This window comes from Tauraco erythrolophus, chromosome 2 (assembly GCF_009769465.1).
Source record: "Tauraco erythrolophus isolate bTauEry1 chromosome 2, bTauEry1.pri, whole genome shotgun sequence".
In the NCBI taxonomy this organism is placed as follows: domain Eukaryota; kingdom Metazoa; phylum Chordata; class Aves; order Musophagiformes; family Musophagidae; genus Tauraco; species Tauraco erythrolophus.
Window position 1 is genome coordinate 82,233,820 of NC_141466.1, and position 20,105 is coordinate 82,253,924.

The 20,105-nt window shown below is 41.2% G+C and overlaps 1 protein-coding gene across 4 annotated transcripts in view; it reads right to left on the reverse strand.

Moving 5' to 3' along the window:
- Positions 1 to 20,105, reverse strand: part of RPS6KA2 (ribosomal protein S6 kinase A2) — a 316,652-nt gene that overhangs the window by 86,499 nt on the left and 210,048 nt on the right. For 3 of the 4 annotated variants that reach the window (XM_086626947.1, XM_086626941.1, XM_086626955.1), the window contains 2 exons: positions 18,575 to 18,691; positions 14,037 to 14,118 (listed from right to left, as the gene is read on the reverse strand). In XM_086626947.1, the coding sequence (XP_086483073.1) occupies positions 14,037 to 14,118; positions 18,575 to 18,691 (199 nt within the window). The remainder of the gene's footprint in view (positions 1 to 14,036; positions 14,119 to 18,574; positions 18,692 to 20,105) is intronic. The other variant, XM_086626964.1, reaches the window with a different exon arrangement.

Genomic DNA, 20,105 nt, shown 5'->3' on the forward strand with positions numbered 1-20,105 from the left:
AGTTCAGAGAGTCTCCGGGTGAAATCATGGCCCTAAAACAGCCAGTAGTAAAACTGCTGTTGACATTAATAGGATCCCACCATCTACTTCTCAGTCCCTGTATACAGTTCTGAAAGTATACATAGCTGCTTGAACTCTGAAAGAATACCTAACTGCAGAGGAAATCTTCTTTTTTCCTAAGTGACTGGGTAACTGCCAAGAGCTAAACATAAACCGTACTAAGCAACAACTAAAGGGAGACAGGAGAGGAGCAGATAAATATTTAAAGGACATAAACATGAAGGACAGAGAAGAATTATTTATCAAAATAAAAAGAAAGAAAGAAATGTAAATAGGAGGAGGTAAATGAAACAGAAAAAGAGGAAATGTAGGCTATATCAGGCAAACTGTAACAGGATGAACTCCTATGGAGCACAGTGAAGGGTTGGGATTGGAGCCTCATCACTTGACACGTTTTAAAACTAAATTGGACAGAAAAAGTTAAATAATGATTTAGGAAGAAACTAGCCTGCCTTGGCTGCAGGGGAATGAGATTGCATTTTTCACTTTATGCTACTTTGCTGCAGTGACTCCACCTCAATAAAGCACACTTTCTAAAAAAAAATAATCTGGACTTCACTGCTATGCACAAGTGTTTGGGAGACCAACTGAAAGAGAGCAGTCATTTGCACCAGGATTAATGCCTGTAACATTGTGTTAGAATATTCCAGCAAAGTGAAAAAAAATCAGAAACTAAATATTCATATTGGGAATGGACCTGAAAACTCTGTGAAGAATAACCACGAGCAGTTTAGCTTCCACACAGCGCTTTTAATTCTGAGATCTCAAGTAGCCTTGTCAAGAGCCTTAGGTCACTATGGCTGTTACCCTGTAGGTGATAGCTGGAGGTCAGAGGGGTAATGTAGCTCCTTTGGGGCCACCCAGCCCAGCAGCCACCAGCGCTACGTCAGCCCTTCCAGTCACTGCTCAGCAAAGCATACTCCTCCCACATACAGTGTAAACTTTCAGGTTTCCTCAAAGCTTTGCTTTGGAAGTTCCTTGCTTTGTTCTGCTTGTGAAAAAGTGCTCTCAAAGCTTCTCATGATAAACTATAGCAAACTAAAAACCAAGTGTGTCATAACAGCATTGCAGGGTTTCTGCATATTTCTAACAAAAATGCATGTAAGGAGTCCTCTGACACTGACAAATCTCATGTAGCGAGGTCAAGTCTTATGTCTCATGAACACCTCCTTTTTGGTCCATCAGTCTCACCTATAGCCATCCTTCAAATTCCTACCATCCCCACTGCGGCAGCAGGGCTGAACAGACTTGCTCCTGTCGTTTCCCTTCTCCATCAACGGAAGCCACTGAGCATCCGCTCTGCCAGTGCTGGAGCTGAGCAGCCCCCTCTCATGTCCCAAGCAGAAAGAGGTGAGAGGAAGGGAGATGCTCTGGAGAAGCTGGCAAGACAAGCATCACCTTCTTCCTGAAATTGCAGAGGAAGACTAGCTCTGGTCCTGTCTAGCTCCCACCTCAAAGCTCAGTCTTCCCCTCAAAATGACACCTAGAGCAAATGCTGCCCATGATCCATAACCCTCCACTTCTCCACTTGTGGTTTTGCCTTTCCCTTGGCTCCACACACCAGATCACATCTCCAAACCTACCACTATCCCTGATGCTTGGCTTGCGGGATGGCAGCTTTCTGCTGCCCCAGAAAGCTGCCCTCAGGAATCTGGGAGGCACCAGTTTGCCTGGGACAGTTGAGGGCCTTCTGGAAAATGGGGATGTCTGGATTTCAGCAGGTTGGAAAGATAAATGAAGGCTGTGCATTTAGTGGGATGGTCTAGGAAGAGCCTCTTGGCTTCCTTGGTACCAAGGTGCTGCTTAAGAAACCATCTTCTGTATAAAAGTCTGCTCCTGCGGTCTCACTGGAGCTGCTGAGCAAAGCCACTAGCTATTTTCCTGAACAAAGCAAGAGAAGGAGGGCACAAGCTAGGGGCCTGTCCTTTTCTCTTTATGAGGAAGGTATTCTAGGAGACAGAGATAGGTGGTAAAGGTGGCCCAAACATGGGGAACACTATGTAACAACAAAAATACAAAATAGTCTTTCTAAACTTTTCAAATATTTGAAAATAGTTCTTCCTTACAATCACATGCAAGAGTCAAGTTAGTACCCGCATCTATTTACATCCTGCCTAGATGTATGACATTAATAGTTTACATTACATAGCTTATTGTATTCATAATGAAAACAAAACTGGATTGATCACAGAATCATAAAATGGCATAGGCTGGAAGGGACCTTAGAGATCATCTAATCCAACCTCCCTGTCATGGGCAGGGACGCCTCTCAACTAGACCAGGCTACTCAAGGCTCCGTCCAACCTGGCCTTGAACACCTCCAGGGAGGGGGCATCCACAACTTCTCTGGGCAATTTATTCCAAAGTCTTACCACCCTCGTACTGAAGAATTTCTTCCTAAGATCTAATCTAAATCTGTTCTCCTTCAACTTAAACCCATTTCCCCTTGTCCTATCAGTGGACACTCTTGTATAAAGTTCCTCCCCAGCCTTCCTGTAGGTTCCCTTCAGGTATTGGAAGGCAGCTACTAGGTCCCTCCGAAGTCTTCTCTTTTCAAGGCTGAACAATCCCAGCTCCCGCAACCTGTCCTCGTAGCAGAGGTGCTCCAGCCCTTGGATCATCTTAGTGGCCCTCCTCTGAACACACTCCAACAGATCTATGTCTCTTTTACGGTAGGGACACCAGAACTGGATGCAGTATTCAAGGTGGGGTCTCACAAGAGCAGAGTAAAGGGAGAGAATCACCTCAGCATTGACAAATCCTATATAGCAGTACGATCCCACAAACCTGACACTCTCTCTGAGCATGAAAGGCAGCTCTGGGTTAACAATGTTGATGATGACAATTGCCCATTAAATGGCAACTATGTCATAGCACAAACAAAGTCTGAAAGATGACCAGGGACACAGAGCAATTATCTGAGCAATTCAGGCTTTGCCCAAATTTACTAAAATAATCTACCACTGCTGAGAAAATGTCAGTTAAATTACTGTGCCATAGAAACTTCTAGAGTATGTAAATTACAGTCGCATGCAGATAGAAAATACTGTAGACAAAATAGAAAGGAGAGGCTGTTGTTGATGCTGATAGCGGGTTTCTCTTTGAACATCATCAAAACCTCCAACTTGGAGCCGTGAGGAAGCTGTAACTGACATGTGTAACCCACATGATGAGTAGAAAAACACAGAGAATAGTTTTGTTTCTGTTGAAACAAATCCCAGATGGTAATCTCCCACACTGTGCTGTCTAACTTTCATGGAGAGCCAGCTGAGTGCTAGCACAACTCCAGCAGCAGTTGTGAACAGAATGCCTGGCAAGCTGTTTGGTGAAGGTTTACAAGCGATCCAACTGCAATGCTGTGAGGCAAACCATCGCCAGTGCAACTGGCCTCCTACCCTCTGCTGTAACTCTGACTTAAAATGGCATCAAGTGGCAGTGTTGACCTCTCTGTTAATCTGGCCTCATGCTTGAAAGGAAATAAGATTTTTCTGTTGTTTTATGGGAACAGTAAAAGTGATGGGATGCAACTCCCAGAGGATGCTTACGAATTCGGTTTCCAACCAACCATAAATGCACTGCAGTTGCAGGCAGCTGAAATTGGTTAAATGGCAATTATGTTGGACGCTCCAACTGGTGCAACTTATTCAGTGAACAGAACAAACAAATGCTTTTCATATAGATAATGGATTTGTACCGCAGCCAAAGACTTGCAGAGTCCAGCAGGGAGGTTAAAAATCCCAGGGATATTTAGCTCTTGTATTTCCAATTTAGCTTTCCACTACAGCTATGAATTTATGCAAAAGTACAGCTGATTCATAGCTCTGATCATTTCAAATAGTCAATGCATTCTACAGAAAAGACATTTCCTAACAATTTCATGTTTTGGATTCTTTAGCCATTAAATTCCATAATGCAGCAGATTGCACTTAAGTGGGGAGGAGTGTTAATAACATCTCCATTAATATCTGACTATTACTTTTCATAAGGACATTGAGCACTGTGAAGAGGAGGCTGGCATAATTAGGTTAACGTTACAGATATGGAGTTTGAGACGAGGAGCAGCAGTAATAGTAACTGGTTTATGTTCATGCAGCAGGCTGGCAGCAGAGATGCGAGCAGAGCCGAAGTCTTATAACTCCTAAACTGAGGTACCAGCTCCTATACCAGACACAGTTTACCATGAAAGAACAGACTACCCAACATAAATTCAGAGGAGATTAAGACTAAAAGCATTTGAGCCTGTATTTGCCAAAAGAGTAATTTTTCTCTTCCTGTAATTCATGCAGCCTTGTGGTACCAACAACAAGCTCTTGGACGTCGGGCAGGATTAAAAGGCTCCCAGTGGTTCATTCACGTGCTGTGCAGCTGACTCGATGAGTTGCCAGCAATAGCTTCTCTTTTTCAGCAGCGGTTTTCTTAAAATTAGAAGCATTACAAGCAAACAGAAAGCTTACAAAGCTCCTTAAAGACAGCACAAGATAAACAAGACAAAAAAATTCAAGACCCAAGACTAAGCCAAAAGAAAACCAGAAAAGCCGACCTTCACATGAAGATTCCCATTTGGACTATGGGACACCAGACAGAAAGGCAGAAGGAAAAGGGCAGCAGGCAAGATAAAACAGTGACCAGTGTTATATCATCACTAGTAAAGCAAGACTGGCCTGGGTGCATCCTGTCCACTGATGTTCTGCTTCATTCTGAAGCTAAACACATGAAAGAAGGGGAATGGATGTTGACAGCTGCAGGCAATCACGAGGAACTGAAACCACCCTCCAGAAATGCTGCTGTGTTGAGCAGCAATTCAAAGAAAAGCCATACTACAAATCTTTCTATCCAAGGCTTTTCCTAGGAACTTTCTCTGAATGGGACTCTCTAAAGGAACAAGTATTCCACACCTCAACAATATGACCACTCTACCATCTTTGCAGCAGATCAATTATAAACCCTGAATTTTCAGCCATCTACTTGGTAAAGCAGAGGTACTGCTACTACTTCTGTCATAAGAAAGCTTTCACAGAGGGCCTGAGATCTGGAACACACAGCCAGAGCAGATTTCATTTTGTTTAGCAGTCATCTCTGACTTACCTAGTGTAAAACTAATATTCTAACCCAGACATCTAGAAAAAATGAACCCTGAGGAAGAAAAGGAAGATGAAAGATTTTCAGCCTACAGAAGATGGAAGCTAAACATGATAACAATCTTCAAGATGTAGAAGAAAACTGCAGAGGAAACTGTTCTCAGCAGAGAGGATGTCAACTAATGGCTTCAGCTGTGGCAAGGCAGATACGGGACAGATGTTAGGAAGCATTTTGTAATAGTAAGGATAGAAACAGTCTAAGAATGAGTTAGGCAAACAGCTGTCAGGAACAACACAGAAGCATAGCTGTACCACTCCAGGTCAGAGGTGGGCTCTGGGACTTCTTCAGGTGCCTTCCAGCTGATGCTTTAGTAGCAGTGCAAGGCACGGGATGCCCTCCAAGTCCCACACAGGTGGGTTTACCTGGCACAGACCCAGGCATGGACAGGAGTTAGGCTTCCAAAGCAGAACCGCTGAGCCTCTATGATTGTCCCAGTGATCAGTCAGTCCTCGCTCCCAGGTACTTGGCCCAGGCAGAGCACTGCACACAGCCAGGCCAGTGGTGCCTGTCTCACTCCGGACTCGTTCATTCAGCTGGAGCTTCGCATCGCTCTTCATAAACATGTTCCAACTAAATTAAGCTGTGCTTTTCTCTCCTTTCTCTGTGCTTCCCAGCTATTGCTGGTGAGGGGTGTGAGGGCTGACAAAGGCCACTGTACCTTCCAGTGCTTTCCTGGTCAAAGTGGGTTTTCTACAGATGAAATGGCACAACATTTGTCAAACAGGATAAACATTTCACTCGTGGCTTCAGGACAACTATCCATGTAGTCTCTCCATTCCTGAAACTACACCAAAAGCAACTAACAGCAATCTGCTACCTGACAACAAAAAATATCAAATGTGGTCTTTTCCGTAAAGTGACAATCAATTTGGGAATAACTGCAAACAGCTGTCATTAGATATACAGTGCAATGAATACGACAAAAAGAATAATCCAAGAGAAAGCAAGCAGTAGTGAAGGCCCTTGATCAATTCTACTATGGGGACCTCGAAGAATGAGTTTGGGTCTGAATTACTGATGGCACCTGCAGGAGCTGTAGTTTCAAGTGTCTCCATTGCTACTTATTCACTGTGTCAAGCACAGCAGGATCAATTGAAAATTTAAAGAGGTAGATGGCAAATTGACTGAAAATTACAAGGCAATTTGGAAAATTGCTTTTTACTATAAAAAATAAATGAATATGATGGATTACTTATTCATGAAAAAAAACAGCCACCATTCGTTGACTAGCTGGAATACCCGGGGGACAAATTCAAGTGCAACCTGCAAGAGCTACTCTTTTTTTAGAAACTTTAAAGAAGTCATTCTTTCTGTATTTCATTGACAGAACAGTGTGACTCAACAAACGTTTAGAACAAACTTGTATAATTTGATCACAGGTGAAGAACATATCCTTTCTGCCAAAGAAATCAGCAGACTTTTCAGAGCTCTCTTTCTGTGACTTCAGAATTGAATCTCCTTTGTGCTCTCTAGAGAATCATCATATGAATACCTGAATAATGCAACACTTTCAGCTGCTGCTAATGGGGTCCATGGAACTGCTCAAGGATTAGAAGCTAAGGGCTCGGGCACGTTAATTTAGCTAAAGACGGAAAAAATTAAGACAGCTCTATGCTATATCGAGTGAAAACCACAGACACAGGTGCACTCAATGTCTTCACAGCCAAGTCTGAAACTTTGACTTAAACCTATGACTGCACTAGCAAGCAGTGTGGTGCAGCCAGCAATCTACAGAAATTAACAGTGGGTGCTGGGATCCGAGGTTGCCCCACACTTGATGTCACACTTTGGTCCCATGGCCTGAATGCCCACGAGAGGCTGGAGGGCACTGGGTGTGCTCCTGGATTAGTTTCATCAGGAGGAAACCTAGCTTCTATGCTCCAAACCGGCTGTGCCTAGCAAACAAAGGCACAGCAAATTGGGATGACTAGAAGAATTGCCTCAAAAGCCTGGCCCAAGCCAAAGCACAATGCTGTTGAATGCTAGGACTCCCATCACAGTTTCTGCTACACCACTGAACTTCTCATGAAGAAAGCCGGAGTTTGCTTGTGAGTCCTGTCCTGTGCTCTCTCTGCAAAGATAAAACTAAGCTGTTTTAGGCAGCAACATACTAAGCTGCTGAAGCTGCGTTCCAAATGACCATACAACTATGCAGTGAGGTATATTTTGATATTACAGTAATAGCAGAGTTGTACTGGAAAAAAAGTGTGGACAGGAAAGGACTGGGTGATATTGCTGCACTTACCTACAGTGTGTATAACAAGTGCAGAAGTGTGCTCCTGTGCGAACCAGTCTGGCTGAATGACAGGGAGAAAGATAGGGACATTGATTGTAATTTTTACCAGTATTTAGTTGAAGACTTAATAATTCTGTCCTCTTTAGGACAATAGGAAGAACTTGCTATCTAGCAACCCAAGCAACACCTTTAACAATGAGACACTTTACAGCACTCAACAGCTAAAATTTTCATGAAGAGAAAGCTGAATTTTCTTTGGCACTTAGGAGAACCTCCATGAGGATCAACAGCGTCTTGTGTAAAAACAAACTAGCCAAAATGCTCCCTTGCTGCAAAGCAGAGAGCATTTTTAGTATCCAGAGTTTGTTTCTTGAACGTCTTGACAGTAGGAATTTTTGCCTGATAACAGGATCTTCACAATCCACTTGACATTGTGAAGAGGCTATGATTTAATCAGGACTTCATACAATGAGAAGTCCCACATGACTTGAATAGAAACAGTCAATAAAATCTTTAAGTGATGCATGCTCACTTTATATTTATAGGTAAAAGTTTTCCCTTCTCATCCAAACCTGAATCCAAACACTGTACAGAATCACTAAGAGTATTAAGTATCTTAGCCCAGAAGCTACAATCTTGATGAACACAAGCCCATGGTCTTTAGCAAACCCTAGGAAAATAAACTTCCAGCAATGCTCTTTGTAATTTTTGACCTGCCCAGTCTGTTATATATTCCAGTTGGGATACTCTGTAAGATTTGCTGACACACAATGCGCTAGTTGCATAACTCCAGTTTGCTTTCCTTATAATACAAGAACACATTATTCTCCACAGCCCATTAGAAGCAACCTAAGTGAGCTCTCTCAAATGTACTGCACTCTTTCCTCCTTCAGAAAGCAAGCCCTAGATAAGCTGACTTTTTAGAGGAGAAAGAAAGAGGTTGTCTGATGCAAGAAGCTTTGCAAAGGCACTGTAAAGCCACAGCCTGATGGTGACCTCTAAGCACTGAGAGTTGAAGATATTCCAGGTTTCATTTTCAAACCTCCCACGGGAGGAAAGTAAATTCTTCTTCCTTGGATGACAGCTACTAATTCCAGCTTGCTCCTAAATTGTGATAGGCAAGGTTGTCACATTCTGCAGCTCAGCACAAAGCTGGAGATTTTCTCCTTGACTCCTGGCCCATAGAGCTTGCATGTGAATGGGCATGGTCCAGATGGTGACCGAAGAACATTGCTGTGTGGTTGAGCACATATCAGGTAGGCTGATCTTTAAGTTTTAGAGCCACTTGTGAATCATAAAGAGGAATCGAATGTTACTATGTTTGTGCACATAGAAGTTGCTATTTCCTTCCCAGATTTTCCCCTCTCCATTGAAAATTTAGTGTGTGGCTATTTGTGGAGATGAGTGAGTCTATGTCTCAGCTGGATCTTTAAGGACAATTCCAGGTCCAACAATGTTGGGGTTTTTTTTGAGCTCAGAGCCCTGATATTTGGACAGTTACAATTGTCAGAGTAAAGAAGCCATATGAAGGCAGCAGTTCCCAAGGATTCAGAGGATGTAGCCTTTCCTCTGAACAGCAGAGCAATGGGACTTCTGCTGTGGGATCTGGACTCAGAGGAAACTGAATGTGTAGCCGGGACTTCCCCGATGAATTGTTTAGAAGAGGGTACTACGAGGACCAGGAGTGTATTAAAAAGATGGAAGAACCTTTTGAAGAACACTAAGGGGTGAACCTGGGTGAATAACAGGGCCTCTCACCAAACACAGAGACTGAAAGAAATAGGACAAGACACCTTGAAAACCTGGATACCAAAGAGCTAAGTTTACCTGAGGTGAAGGCTCTAGGTCTTGCCTTATGAGGTTAAATTGCCTTTAGGTTTTTGTGTTATTGGATTTCTGTTCCCTTCAGAACAGAAGGAATCTGCTGGAGTTCAATGTCTTGGATCTAAGTACCACAGTCATCACAGGGAAACTGAGTCACATACAGGGGAAAACTGAAGAAGCTGCTTCTGTTGGTGTTCGAACCAGGAAGCCACTACTATAATTTTACCAATGGTTTAGATGGAAATCAGTCCAGCTGGTGACATCTAAGTTAGTTGTTCGGTTTACAATTAATTATAACGAATATCATCAATACAACATCCATGAGAACACCACAAGCTCTCTGTGAGTCATAAAGCTGCTCTCACTGCTTACCACATCTATAACCATCACACGTGCTCGGCCCAACAGTAAACCCATAAGCCTACTGACTTAGACTGAGGGGATCATAAACTGCAAAACACTTCAGGGCTTTTGACAAAATAGATTATAATTTCTAAACCCCATAAGCAGAAACAGGTAGACTCTCTCAGTTCTCAGGGCCAAACAGCTTCCAGTACTGAGATTTACACAGCCCATTAGCAACAAGATGGGCACATGCAAACTACTTCCTCATGACCCATCACATAACCTTCATCAGATCATCACTGTAATATTTACAAAGTTCATAAGCATTATATCAGTGAATTACGGCTTCATACCACTTTCTGTAAGACTGCATGTCTCTGCAGGAGGGATGGGTCTTTGATTTTCAAGCTCCAGAGGTAGCCCTTACATTCTGGCATAGCAACCTGTTTGGGCACTTCATGGGTGTTTAATGAGGCACACACTGTAAGTGATTTTAACAGCCCTTGTTCATGGAATCCTGAAGCACACCAGTAAAGCTGATGGAGCCTGAGACATCTTGAGAGAAATACTGAGTGAATCAAAATAATCAGCCTGTCTTCTCCCTCTGTCCCAGCTTTGCTGGTGAATACAAGGCACACATATACACAGAAAAAACAGTCCCCGTTTTCCTTCTGTTTCCTCAGTCTCATGGTGCATTCAGGCCAGGCAGTTAAGACTTCCTGACATATATCTATAAGTTTTTAAACATATAAATCAACTTTACTATCTTTCAATTTTTTATCTAAAAATCTGATTTTCAAGGAAAAAAAAAAAAAGTAAAGTGTGACGAAGACATGAAAGCAACATTTTAAGATGGTATTTAATAGTGTTATCTAATGACATTCTAAAAGGCAAAAGTCTCACTCTTGGAAGGTATTTAAGTGCCTAAATGCCTTTGAGCATCTGGACCTCACCCCCGAAAAGGGTTTAAATTTGCAAAGGTAGGTATTAGGGTATTGTAACTTAATAAACAGTGTTTCAAAGTCAGGTAAGATAGTTATACATACATGCAGTCTTGAATCATCTGTATTTGTCACTCTCAGATATTTTGGACAAGGTTTTCCTAAAACTAGTAATTAGCATGACATACCTATCCAATTTCTTCAGGAAGTTCTCTGCTTTAAAAATACCCACAAGCTCCTGCAAAAGGGAATGAGGCATGAAGGAAAGAAACTTGTATGTGATGCTCTTATTTACAACTGAGAGGAGCAGTGGCTTTCTCACTTTCAAGGATCCACGCTGATAAAGGTCCTTATTCAGATATACTCTACATTTAATATAAACCATCACGAGGTAAAGATTAACTTCATTTTCACAAATGTTTGTGTGCACACCATGCGCCTCTGCAAACTTTTACAATCTAAATTCTCCCTTCACAGCAGGAGCGGTTCTGCTGTTGAGCAGATCTTTTTCAAGCTTAAATCTACGAATGCAATTGATCTACAAAGCCTCTTTGGAATCAAACAACTTTTTTGAGCTGTAAATGCTTGAAGAGTGCTGCTGTTAATTGCTGTACCCTTCTTATACTACCCTTTGCTGTTGGTGAAGTTGGGGTCATGCTAACAAGGGACAACTACCCTGGCAAGAGGCAGGAGGCAGCAGACTCACTGGAGGAAGCACCATTTTGTACTTCTGCTTCTTCCTAAGCAGTATCAGCCAGCCACAGCCAGAGCTAGGCTCCTGGGATAGGAAGCTCTTCAGCAGGACCCACTACAGTTGTTATTCAGAGCAAGGCACAAAGCTAGTTTTAACCCAACACTCCTGAAGACATTTAACTTCCCCAAATCCTCATTTATCTGGGTTTTAATTCTTCAGACTAATCCAGGAAAGAAAAAATGGTTTTGCTATCCCCCTCCTCTTTTCTTTCTCATTTGTCAGTTCTATGTGTTTTGCAAATTTGTTTTGCTAAAGAAAACTCCTATGATATGTAGGGCTGTGTGGCTATGTCAGCAGCACTGGGACCAAGAGCTTTGACTTTCCTGCTCCATGCTGTACTGTGAAGTCAGGTTAGGAAGCAAAATCATTCAGAAATTTGTCTTGTAGCACACCTTTTATCAGTAAATACTGAACACAGTGCTAACAAGTACTTACGACTTTGCTCCCATTACTTGACATGGTAATAAACACTTCACTTTGGAGTGACTTCCAGTCTTTTTGAGTGTAGGTAGGCAGCAACAATTCAGCACTCTCACTTAAAAGATGAAATTAAGCTGTCAGAAATATTATCTCTGTGCCAAAAGTCACATGGAAGCTCACTGACAGCAATCCTCATTGTTGCACGTCTCACTTGCCCTGTGCCAATGAGGTTTTGCCTTCATTTTTGTACTTTGAGTTAAATAGCTATCAACTTATTTGTAGAAACCACTGTGGACAAGTTAGTTCCTACTGATGTGCTAGTTATTTTGAGATTAATAGGAAATCCAGAGCTACCAGTCACTCGGGTAAGTAGTCTGATTGAGAGAGAAATGCAATCCAGCAAAATCACAAAGCAGCCTTAGCTTTTGGATCTTGTGACCCACGCTTGAGAAAACCCACACTTGAAAAAAAAAATCCTATCAAATAATAAATAGCCTGCTTTAACGGCCAAGGGAAGAGAGAAGCGGTGGTACTCTGCTGTAATAAACCAAAGAACTGCAAACATAGAAGTGCATGTTCTTGACAGAACAGAAATTTGATGGAACACTTTTGGTAGTTTAAAATCACCATCTAAATTTTGATATTTCCTAAAATACTGCCGTAATACAGATTATTTTTCCCCAGTGGAATCTAACATTACAGATTTAGCTATCAAATACTAAATAACAATCATGTGTTTGGGGATGCAGAAGAAACCCTCCCCCTCTCCAAAGCTCTTTCTGCTCAACACACCCCAGAGTTATAGAGAAAAAGAGGGAATACCAAATTTTCACCTTGGGTGAAAAGTTCTGAGTTGTCAAAAGAAACCGAAATAAGTCTCTGGTATGTGTTAACATCAGAGGGGTCACAGTCCTTCCTCAGACACCATGCCTGGCAGGAGATGGCTTTCCCCAGCGGGGAAGGCTCAGAGCTGAGTTCAGCTCTGTTCGAGCACTTCACAGTCCTGCTCTTGGTTAAGTAGTCAGAGAATCACTCTATTATACATATTGTGTACACAGGCCTGACCTTTTACTTTTATGTATTACACCCAGTACTATTTAAGTGGTTATTTACACTATGCTGTCCTGCTAGAGCAAACTTTCCCATCTACATTCCAAACAAAAAGATCAGCACGCCAGCATCATTTCAAACTAACATTTCTTTGAAGAGGCTTTCTGAGGGGAAAGGGCTGTATAAATACCTGCTTTGCCACTTCCCCATTTTGACTAGTACTCAGAAGAGATGCTGTATCTGCCTGCCACCACCCACTGTAACTCTAACTCACGATTACCGATAGCTTTATTCTTCTTTTGGTTCATCAAATTGAGGCATGCTAAAGCAGTTTGGATTTTTCAGTCATCAGAACTATCTAAAAATGTCCTCTCTTGCCATTAGGATAGAAATTTAGGCACTATAGTGCATTGTGCAAACCCACATTGTCCAAGAATAAGTGAAAGAGCTGCTCCGGGCAAAATGAACGCTGTCCACCTTATCTGCAAAAAGTGTCAGGCTTTTGAGGGGAAAAACAGAGTACAGGGATAGGTCAGAGAAACCAGAAGACAATTGGATCTTCCTAACTCTTTGGAGGAACAAACAGTAAGGACTTCAGCTGAAAATGAACTTGCTCGGTTTCCTCTTCCGTCCTATACTTCACAAGGAATTTCTTTTTGGTCTGAGTGAGGGTGTAGCAGCCAGTGGCTTCAGAAGAGGATGACCAGCAGCTTTAAACATCAGACATTTGGACCCAGCCTACTACAGACCATGTGCTGACTGGTCAGGAGCTAGGAAATAGCATGATCTCAACCTCAGAATGACTCCTTGTGCTTGAAAATATGCTCCCATGAATTTTCAGGCATATAGTGAGAAGCATCAGCTGGAAGGCCTTTCTGCCCGGCAGGAGCCATGTTTTACTTCAGCAATATCCTTATTGAAAAATACTTACTTCAGTTTACTTCAGTAACAGAAAGATATTGCCCCTGTGACACAACTTAATATATGCCCAATAGAAGTCCTATAGGTAACACCAAGAAAGTGAAGAAAGTATGCAGCTGGAAAAGTCCAAAGCTCTGTTTTCCTGCTCCCAGACTGCATAGATAACGTTTTTTGTGTACCCTTTTTTAGAACATTCATAACAGAGAGGTAGAATTTTGAAGGGTGGCAGAGACATATTTGTGCATTCTTATATACCGTAAGACAGCAGCAATGCAAAAAATGGCAAGAAAAGTAAATGACAAAACAGCACAGAAATAGAGACTTCAGCCACTGTCCCAATCCTTACCTTTCAGAGTTGCCTTCTTAAGTACCTTCATGGCATAAAGCTGACCCGCATCAGATCCTTTGATCTTCCTCACTAGAAATACCTGTAAAATGCAGATGCTTTGTGTAGATGAGTACTGAACTTCCAGTTACAAGCCTTGCTGCATTTGATAGAGGAATAGATACTTCTAGATACTTCAGTTCAGAAAATCTAATGAAAATTATTAGCTAAAGTACTTCGTATCTACTTCACCTACAATTGGTTGAGCTAACTCTGGAAATCTTCAGTTTTAAGCCTTTACTGCCTCACAAAGAAAATATGTTCAGCATCATTAATTGCCCTTACATATTCAACTAAGAACGGGTGAATAGTCACAATCAGTGCGTGCACATCTCTTCATATTCTGACCAGCTTTACATGAAATAAAGTTATGTCTCATTTGTGCTTAGGCATGTGCAGTGTCTTAAAATTATTGCCATCAATTAAACCAAGGAGAGAAAACAATTTGGTGTAATTTATGCTGTAAGTCATGAACGATGACTTGCCTAAGATGTAGCTGAAGCAAAAAATTCATACAGCTGAAAATCTGTCTGTGCATACTTACAAAAAAGTAGGACTACTTTAATTAACAAATAGGTGGTTATAATAAAGACAGTTTTCTCTGTTACAGTCTCCTGTGTTACATTTTCCAACAGTGTAAATTTGTAACTGAAATAAAATAAAATTGTAGCTAAAATTGTATCTTTTTTGTTTTACTCCATGCAACGATTTCTTGTCTGTCCCTGAGTGCATCTGAGCACTGAAGGGGTAGTGAACAAAGGAATCAGTAGTTTAGTTTGGTCTTTGTAAGTCTTTCAGTGTTTTAATTATTGAAAATAAAATAAATAGATCTTTTAGCTGATTCCCAGGACTCAATCTGTCTGCTGAGGTCAGAAATACCAGACAACAGTGTCTATCTTTTCAAATTTCAGCACTTGTGTTCCTGGACAGAAGCAGAAGTAAAGCCAAACGCAGAAATAAGTCCACATACATAGCATATACTTATGAACATATAAATGGACAAAGGCTAGGTGAAATTACGTAACTAATGAATGTCGAGTTTGATTACAAAAATCCCTGGCAATTATTTTATTCGTTGCCTGTTCAGGAACCACATAGCTTTGTTAACTGTCTCCACCCAAGACATAAAAAGCCAAAAAAAGTAAGGAGGAAGTCTGTTTCTAGCACATTATTTGCAAGTTGAAAGACTCTTCTTCCTGGAAAAAAAAAAAAATCTGTAAACAGATTATGATTTTCTCAAAAATCCTTTGAGGAAAGGTTTTTGGGGAGGGAGGACAACTTTGAACAACCAGGAAGAGAAGCTTAAAAAAAAAAAGGGGGCCAATTCTCTCTGAGCACATTAGCCAGGGCTCTTACATCTGACAGCATCACAGCTACAACATGGTCTGATAAGTTTTTGGTGAGACTTTCCTTCTCAAGATGTTTCCTGCGCGTATGAGATATGCACAGTTCCTCGGCCGAGCTGCCCTAACTAGCTGAGCTTGGGCACACATTCCTTGTTCCCACGTCCTGTTTCCTAGTTCAGTGAACATACAAATACCTCTGGTGCTCACAATTGTAGGAACAAATGATGAAACCTGAATGCAACAGGAACACATAAGATGTTCTGAAGTGTTTTTCATTACCCTTCATGATAAAGTAAGCTCAGCTGCTCCAGCATTAACAGGAAGTCAATTCATTTGGAAGTTCAGCTAGACAGAGAAACATTGGGATAATTTTCTATCCATTCAAAACAGATGAGTCAAGAACCCTGTGTGCTTTTTCAGACAACGTCAAAATAATCATCAAACTAAAAAGGAAAAAGAACAAATGAAAATGCATTGTATTGCAAAATGATCTTGTCCTTCTGATTATGCTTAAAAGTTACATTGTTCTCGAAACCGCCAAGTGGTCCTGGAATGCTTACTTGACTGGTTATATTAGCTGTACTATACTAGTTTGCCAGAACAGCACAGACATGTGGCTGAGCATGACTTTTAATTTTCTAGTTTGATATGCATGCAAACACCTCAGGTTATTAATACCTGAACTAGTAATACTCCCTTAACAATGGGTATGTCACCCAAATTCCAACCTAGAAAACTAAGCAAGTGCTGTGACTTTCAAGAGTGCTGAGAGCACTCCCTCTGACACCAAAGGCATCTTCTCTAATCCTGCAAGAAATTATGTAGCTTCAGGTGAACAACTTGAAAACCAATCAGTCTGCATCCCAGAGACTTACGGATTTGAACCACCAGCTTAAACACCACAGTCATGAAAATTTAGGTGGTTGAGGACTGCATAAGAAACACAGAGCAGACTTCCCTCCCCTTGTCCTTGCTGCTCTGGGGAGTTCACTGACCTGTATCACAGAAGATACAGAAAGTGATTTGTAATCACACACAGCTCCAAATAGATCTGATGTCCACACTCGCACTCCGATCTCCCAGTGAATTGGGTGGAGCATGTCCCAGAAATCAGATCTCCTTTTGGGAAATGGTGGCAGAGACAATGGTGGCAGATTTTATAAACAAAACGCCTAAATCTAGAAGGCCAACTTAGTTAATAATGAATCGCATCAATACAAGCTAAGGTAGTCAGTAAACCACTTCTAAACCCTTAACTGCCTGAATCTGAAAACTGGCCATTTTTCCTCTGTTACTTTTGCAAGAGATTTTCTTCTCTTGTTCTTTTCCTTCTTGTATTGAGTCATACAGTAAATCTCATTTTGAGTTGTTTGATTTTTCACATTTCTTTAATATTTAAAACTCAAATATCATTACTATGATCTCAATAAACACTCTAGATCAAAACTTGAAGGTGTATGCTAACTTTTCTGCTATCTCTCATCTCAGGGAACTTTTAACAGACTTGCTTATCAATATAATTCTAGAACGATCAGGAAGTTGATAAACACTCTCAATATAGCTTCTTTCAAGAATAAAACTAAAGGCCCTGATTCATCGTCAGGGGGCTCAGCTTTGTGCTGAATACCTGAGCAACTTTAGTTAGCCAGAATGATCTATCATTGAATTGAAAGCAGGGAAATATTTTTTTTAAACTTCATGAAATAATATATTTAAAATGATAGAGACTTCCATGCCTGGTTTAAATTAGGCTCACTCTTCCACAGGTTTCAAAGTCTTATTTATTTAAATCATGGAAAAAGTTTAACACTGAATTGACTCCTCCCTCTTTCTCTCCATCTTTCCTTCCTATTCTCATTTCCAACTGACACATCCTGCTGAAGAAATGTCTTTGGGATTAAGAAAAGTCTCGGATTTAAGATAAAAATGTTTTTTCTCCACAAATTAGCTTGTGGTTATACAGGTAGACTTTTTTTTCCTCCCACTGCTCTTGCCACAACAATTGCTTTCTTCAGCACTGTCCTAGTTTTAGCTGGGACAGAGTTTTTTAACAGCCAGAAGAGCTCCGTGTTTTGGTTTTACTCAGAGGCTCGCTCTGAGAAGAATTTTGATAGCAAGCTGATGTTTGTGGTTGGATGTGAAACTCCAAGGACTTTTCAGTGTGCCGGAGTGCAGGAACACGGTGGGACAAGGGGGACACGATTCCCCTTGTGATTTGTGGTGGAACTTAAGATTGAGGGCCAAACTGGCCAATTAGTATTCCATATCATGCAGCGTCATGCCCAGTATAAAAGCGAGGGTCAGCCGGGAAGAAGGGCTTTTGCGCTTTGGCACTTTTGCTCTTTTGCGCTTGCTGCGCTGTTGCTCTGCTGTTTTTCTTTCTTTTTTTTCTTTCTCTCTCTCTGCCCCTCTCTATTTTGGGGCCTCGCGTTCGTCCGGGATTGCAGCTTCGGGACGAGACGGGCTTCGCATACGAGGGGGTGGTGAGCACCTACACTGTATTAAATCATCTGTATTAAATCATTCTTATCTCAACCCACGGGTTTCCCGTTTATCCTTTAATTCTCTCCCTCATTCCTGGGGGTGGGGGAGGGGGAGTGACCGGCTGTGTGTGGGGGGGGAAGTTTTCAACCTAACCCACGACAAGCACTGAGATTTGACTCCAGGATCCATCCTCTCAGCAAAGTGTACGGGTCTCTGAGTGCAAGCTAAAGAGCAGTCTGGGACTTTGAAAGGTGCTTGAGATCCCATTTGCCCTCAGTAGGAATCAGGCGGCTAATTTCTTTAACCCTTTGAATGCTCCTATTTACATCCTCCAACTAAGAAGCAGGAGCGCACTCACCTCCCTGGTGGGTAGGTCAGAAAGAGGGAAGGGGGTCTAATTTTGTAAACAGTGATGCTCACTAACACTCACTTGTGCTCATTACTCCAGGTCCAGAGCCATAAGCACTATCTCCTAAACTGTTTTATATACAGGTATCCAGCTAAAAGACAAAAGTGTTATTAAAAGAAAGATAGAAGAGGGTTGGGCTTGCTTATCCGCTTTTACAACGTAATTTATAAATAGACAATGTTACCAGTGCAAATGAAGTCAGAGAAAGGACATGACATTTTCAATGTTGCTCTAGGTGATTAGATGGCATTAAAAATTACCTTTCCATATGAACCTTGTCCTAATACTTTCAGCAGCTCAAACTGAGAAGGATCTGCTTTTTCAAAACCCTCCTTCACATGATGACTGATGTCTATTTCCTTCACGATACCTTCTTCCTGCGAAAGAAACAACAAAAAATAAAATCCCCAAATCAGAGCTGTTATCCTAAGGAAACATTCTGTTTATTAAAATCTCATCTTCTGTGATACTACAATCATGTATGAAATTTTGAAAATAGAAACAAATGTTTGTCCAAATATTCCATGTGCCCGTTACTGGCTGGGGAGGGTAGTGTAAGGACATCCAGGCCTGCTGCTTCTGTTTATTAAGTCTCAAGATATAACTAGGTAAAGGTAGAATATGCAAGCTGAAACAGAAAAATACACTGCAAAGCTTGGTGTGCCAGTCACAGACCTTGCTAGCAGAGTGGTATGTACTCAAATCTGTACTAGAGAAGCTCCAGCACACTTCTCTCCATACACTTTCTCATTCTCCCTCAAAGCATCATTTAAACCCATCTTAAAAAGCTCCCTTGGTCTTAACCAGCAATTCATTTTATGAGTAGGCAATAAAGAAGAGGCACTGCTAAAAGCGACTCTCCCTATTTACCTCAAAGATGGAAAGTTATGACCAGTAACCTTCTAAACAGAAAACAAATTAATGATTTAGATGTGAAAACAAGGTAGTGGTGAGAGAAAGAATGACACACATATTCTTGCTTGCAGGAATTGGCTTTAAAAGCTTTGGATTTTCCAGATTCTTATGTTAAAATGTTTCCACTATCAATAGGTGCACATTCCTCAAAGATACCAGTTGAACTAGAACTTTTATCTCGCATGCTGGGACATATAGCATTTGTTTTAGTTGTTTGTTTTATGTTATTATGGTATGTTCCTCTAGAAAGAGAGTGACTGGGTCATGTGAGACCCAGAGGGACTACATAGAGATTGCAGCAACCCAGAAAGTCATTGAGCTGAAAAGAGACCTGGAAGAAAAGACCTGCTCTTCAAGGATGCAGTGGTGAGGAAAGATAACATTCACACACATTTTTATTATTCTAGCGTTTTGTACACCTATATTTGAGCTTTTTTTTCTATTCAAACTACTTGATTTAATTTCTCTACAATGAGAAGGTGGATTTTGAATACAAAACCTTTTTGTTCCATCTCTCAGGTCAAAGAGATTTACTCATTTAGGAATAAGTTTGAATATTTCTGCACCCAGCCAAAATAATTCGAATCTCATAAACATTATTTTTACACGGAATTTTCCTGGAATTATTCTTTTTCCCCAAGATCTTGGTAAAACCAGGAAATATAACATGTTTCACATTCTCAAAAACTAATGTGGAGAAAATAGAAATAACATCCTAAAAAGAAAATGCATTCACAAAAACATTTGGCCAAAACACATTCATTTACTAAACAAGAATAAATTTCATTCCCTTCTCCTCCAGAAAAATTGCTATCACTTTCTAGCAGCTGTAATTAATCTGATGCATGGCTAGCATTACCTGGATTGCTCTCTACA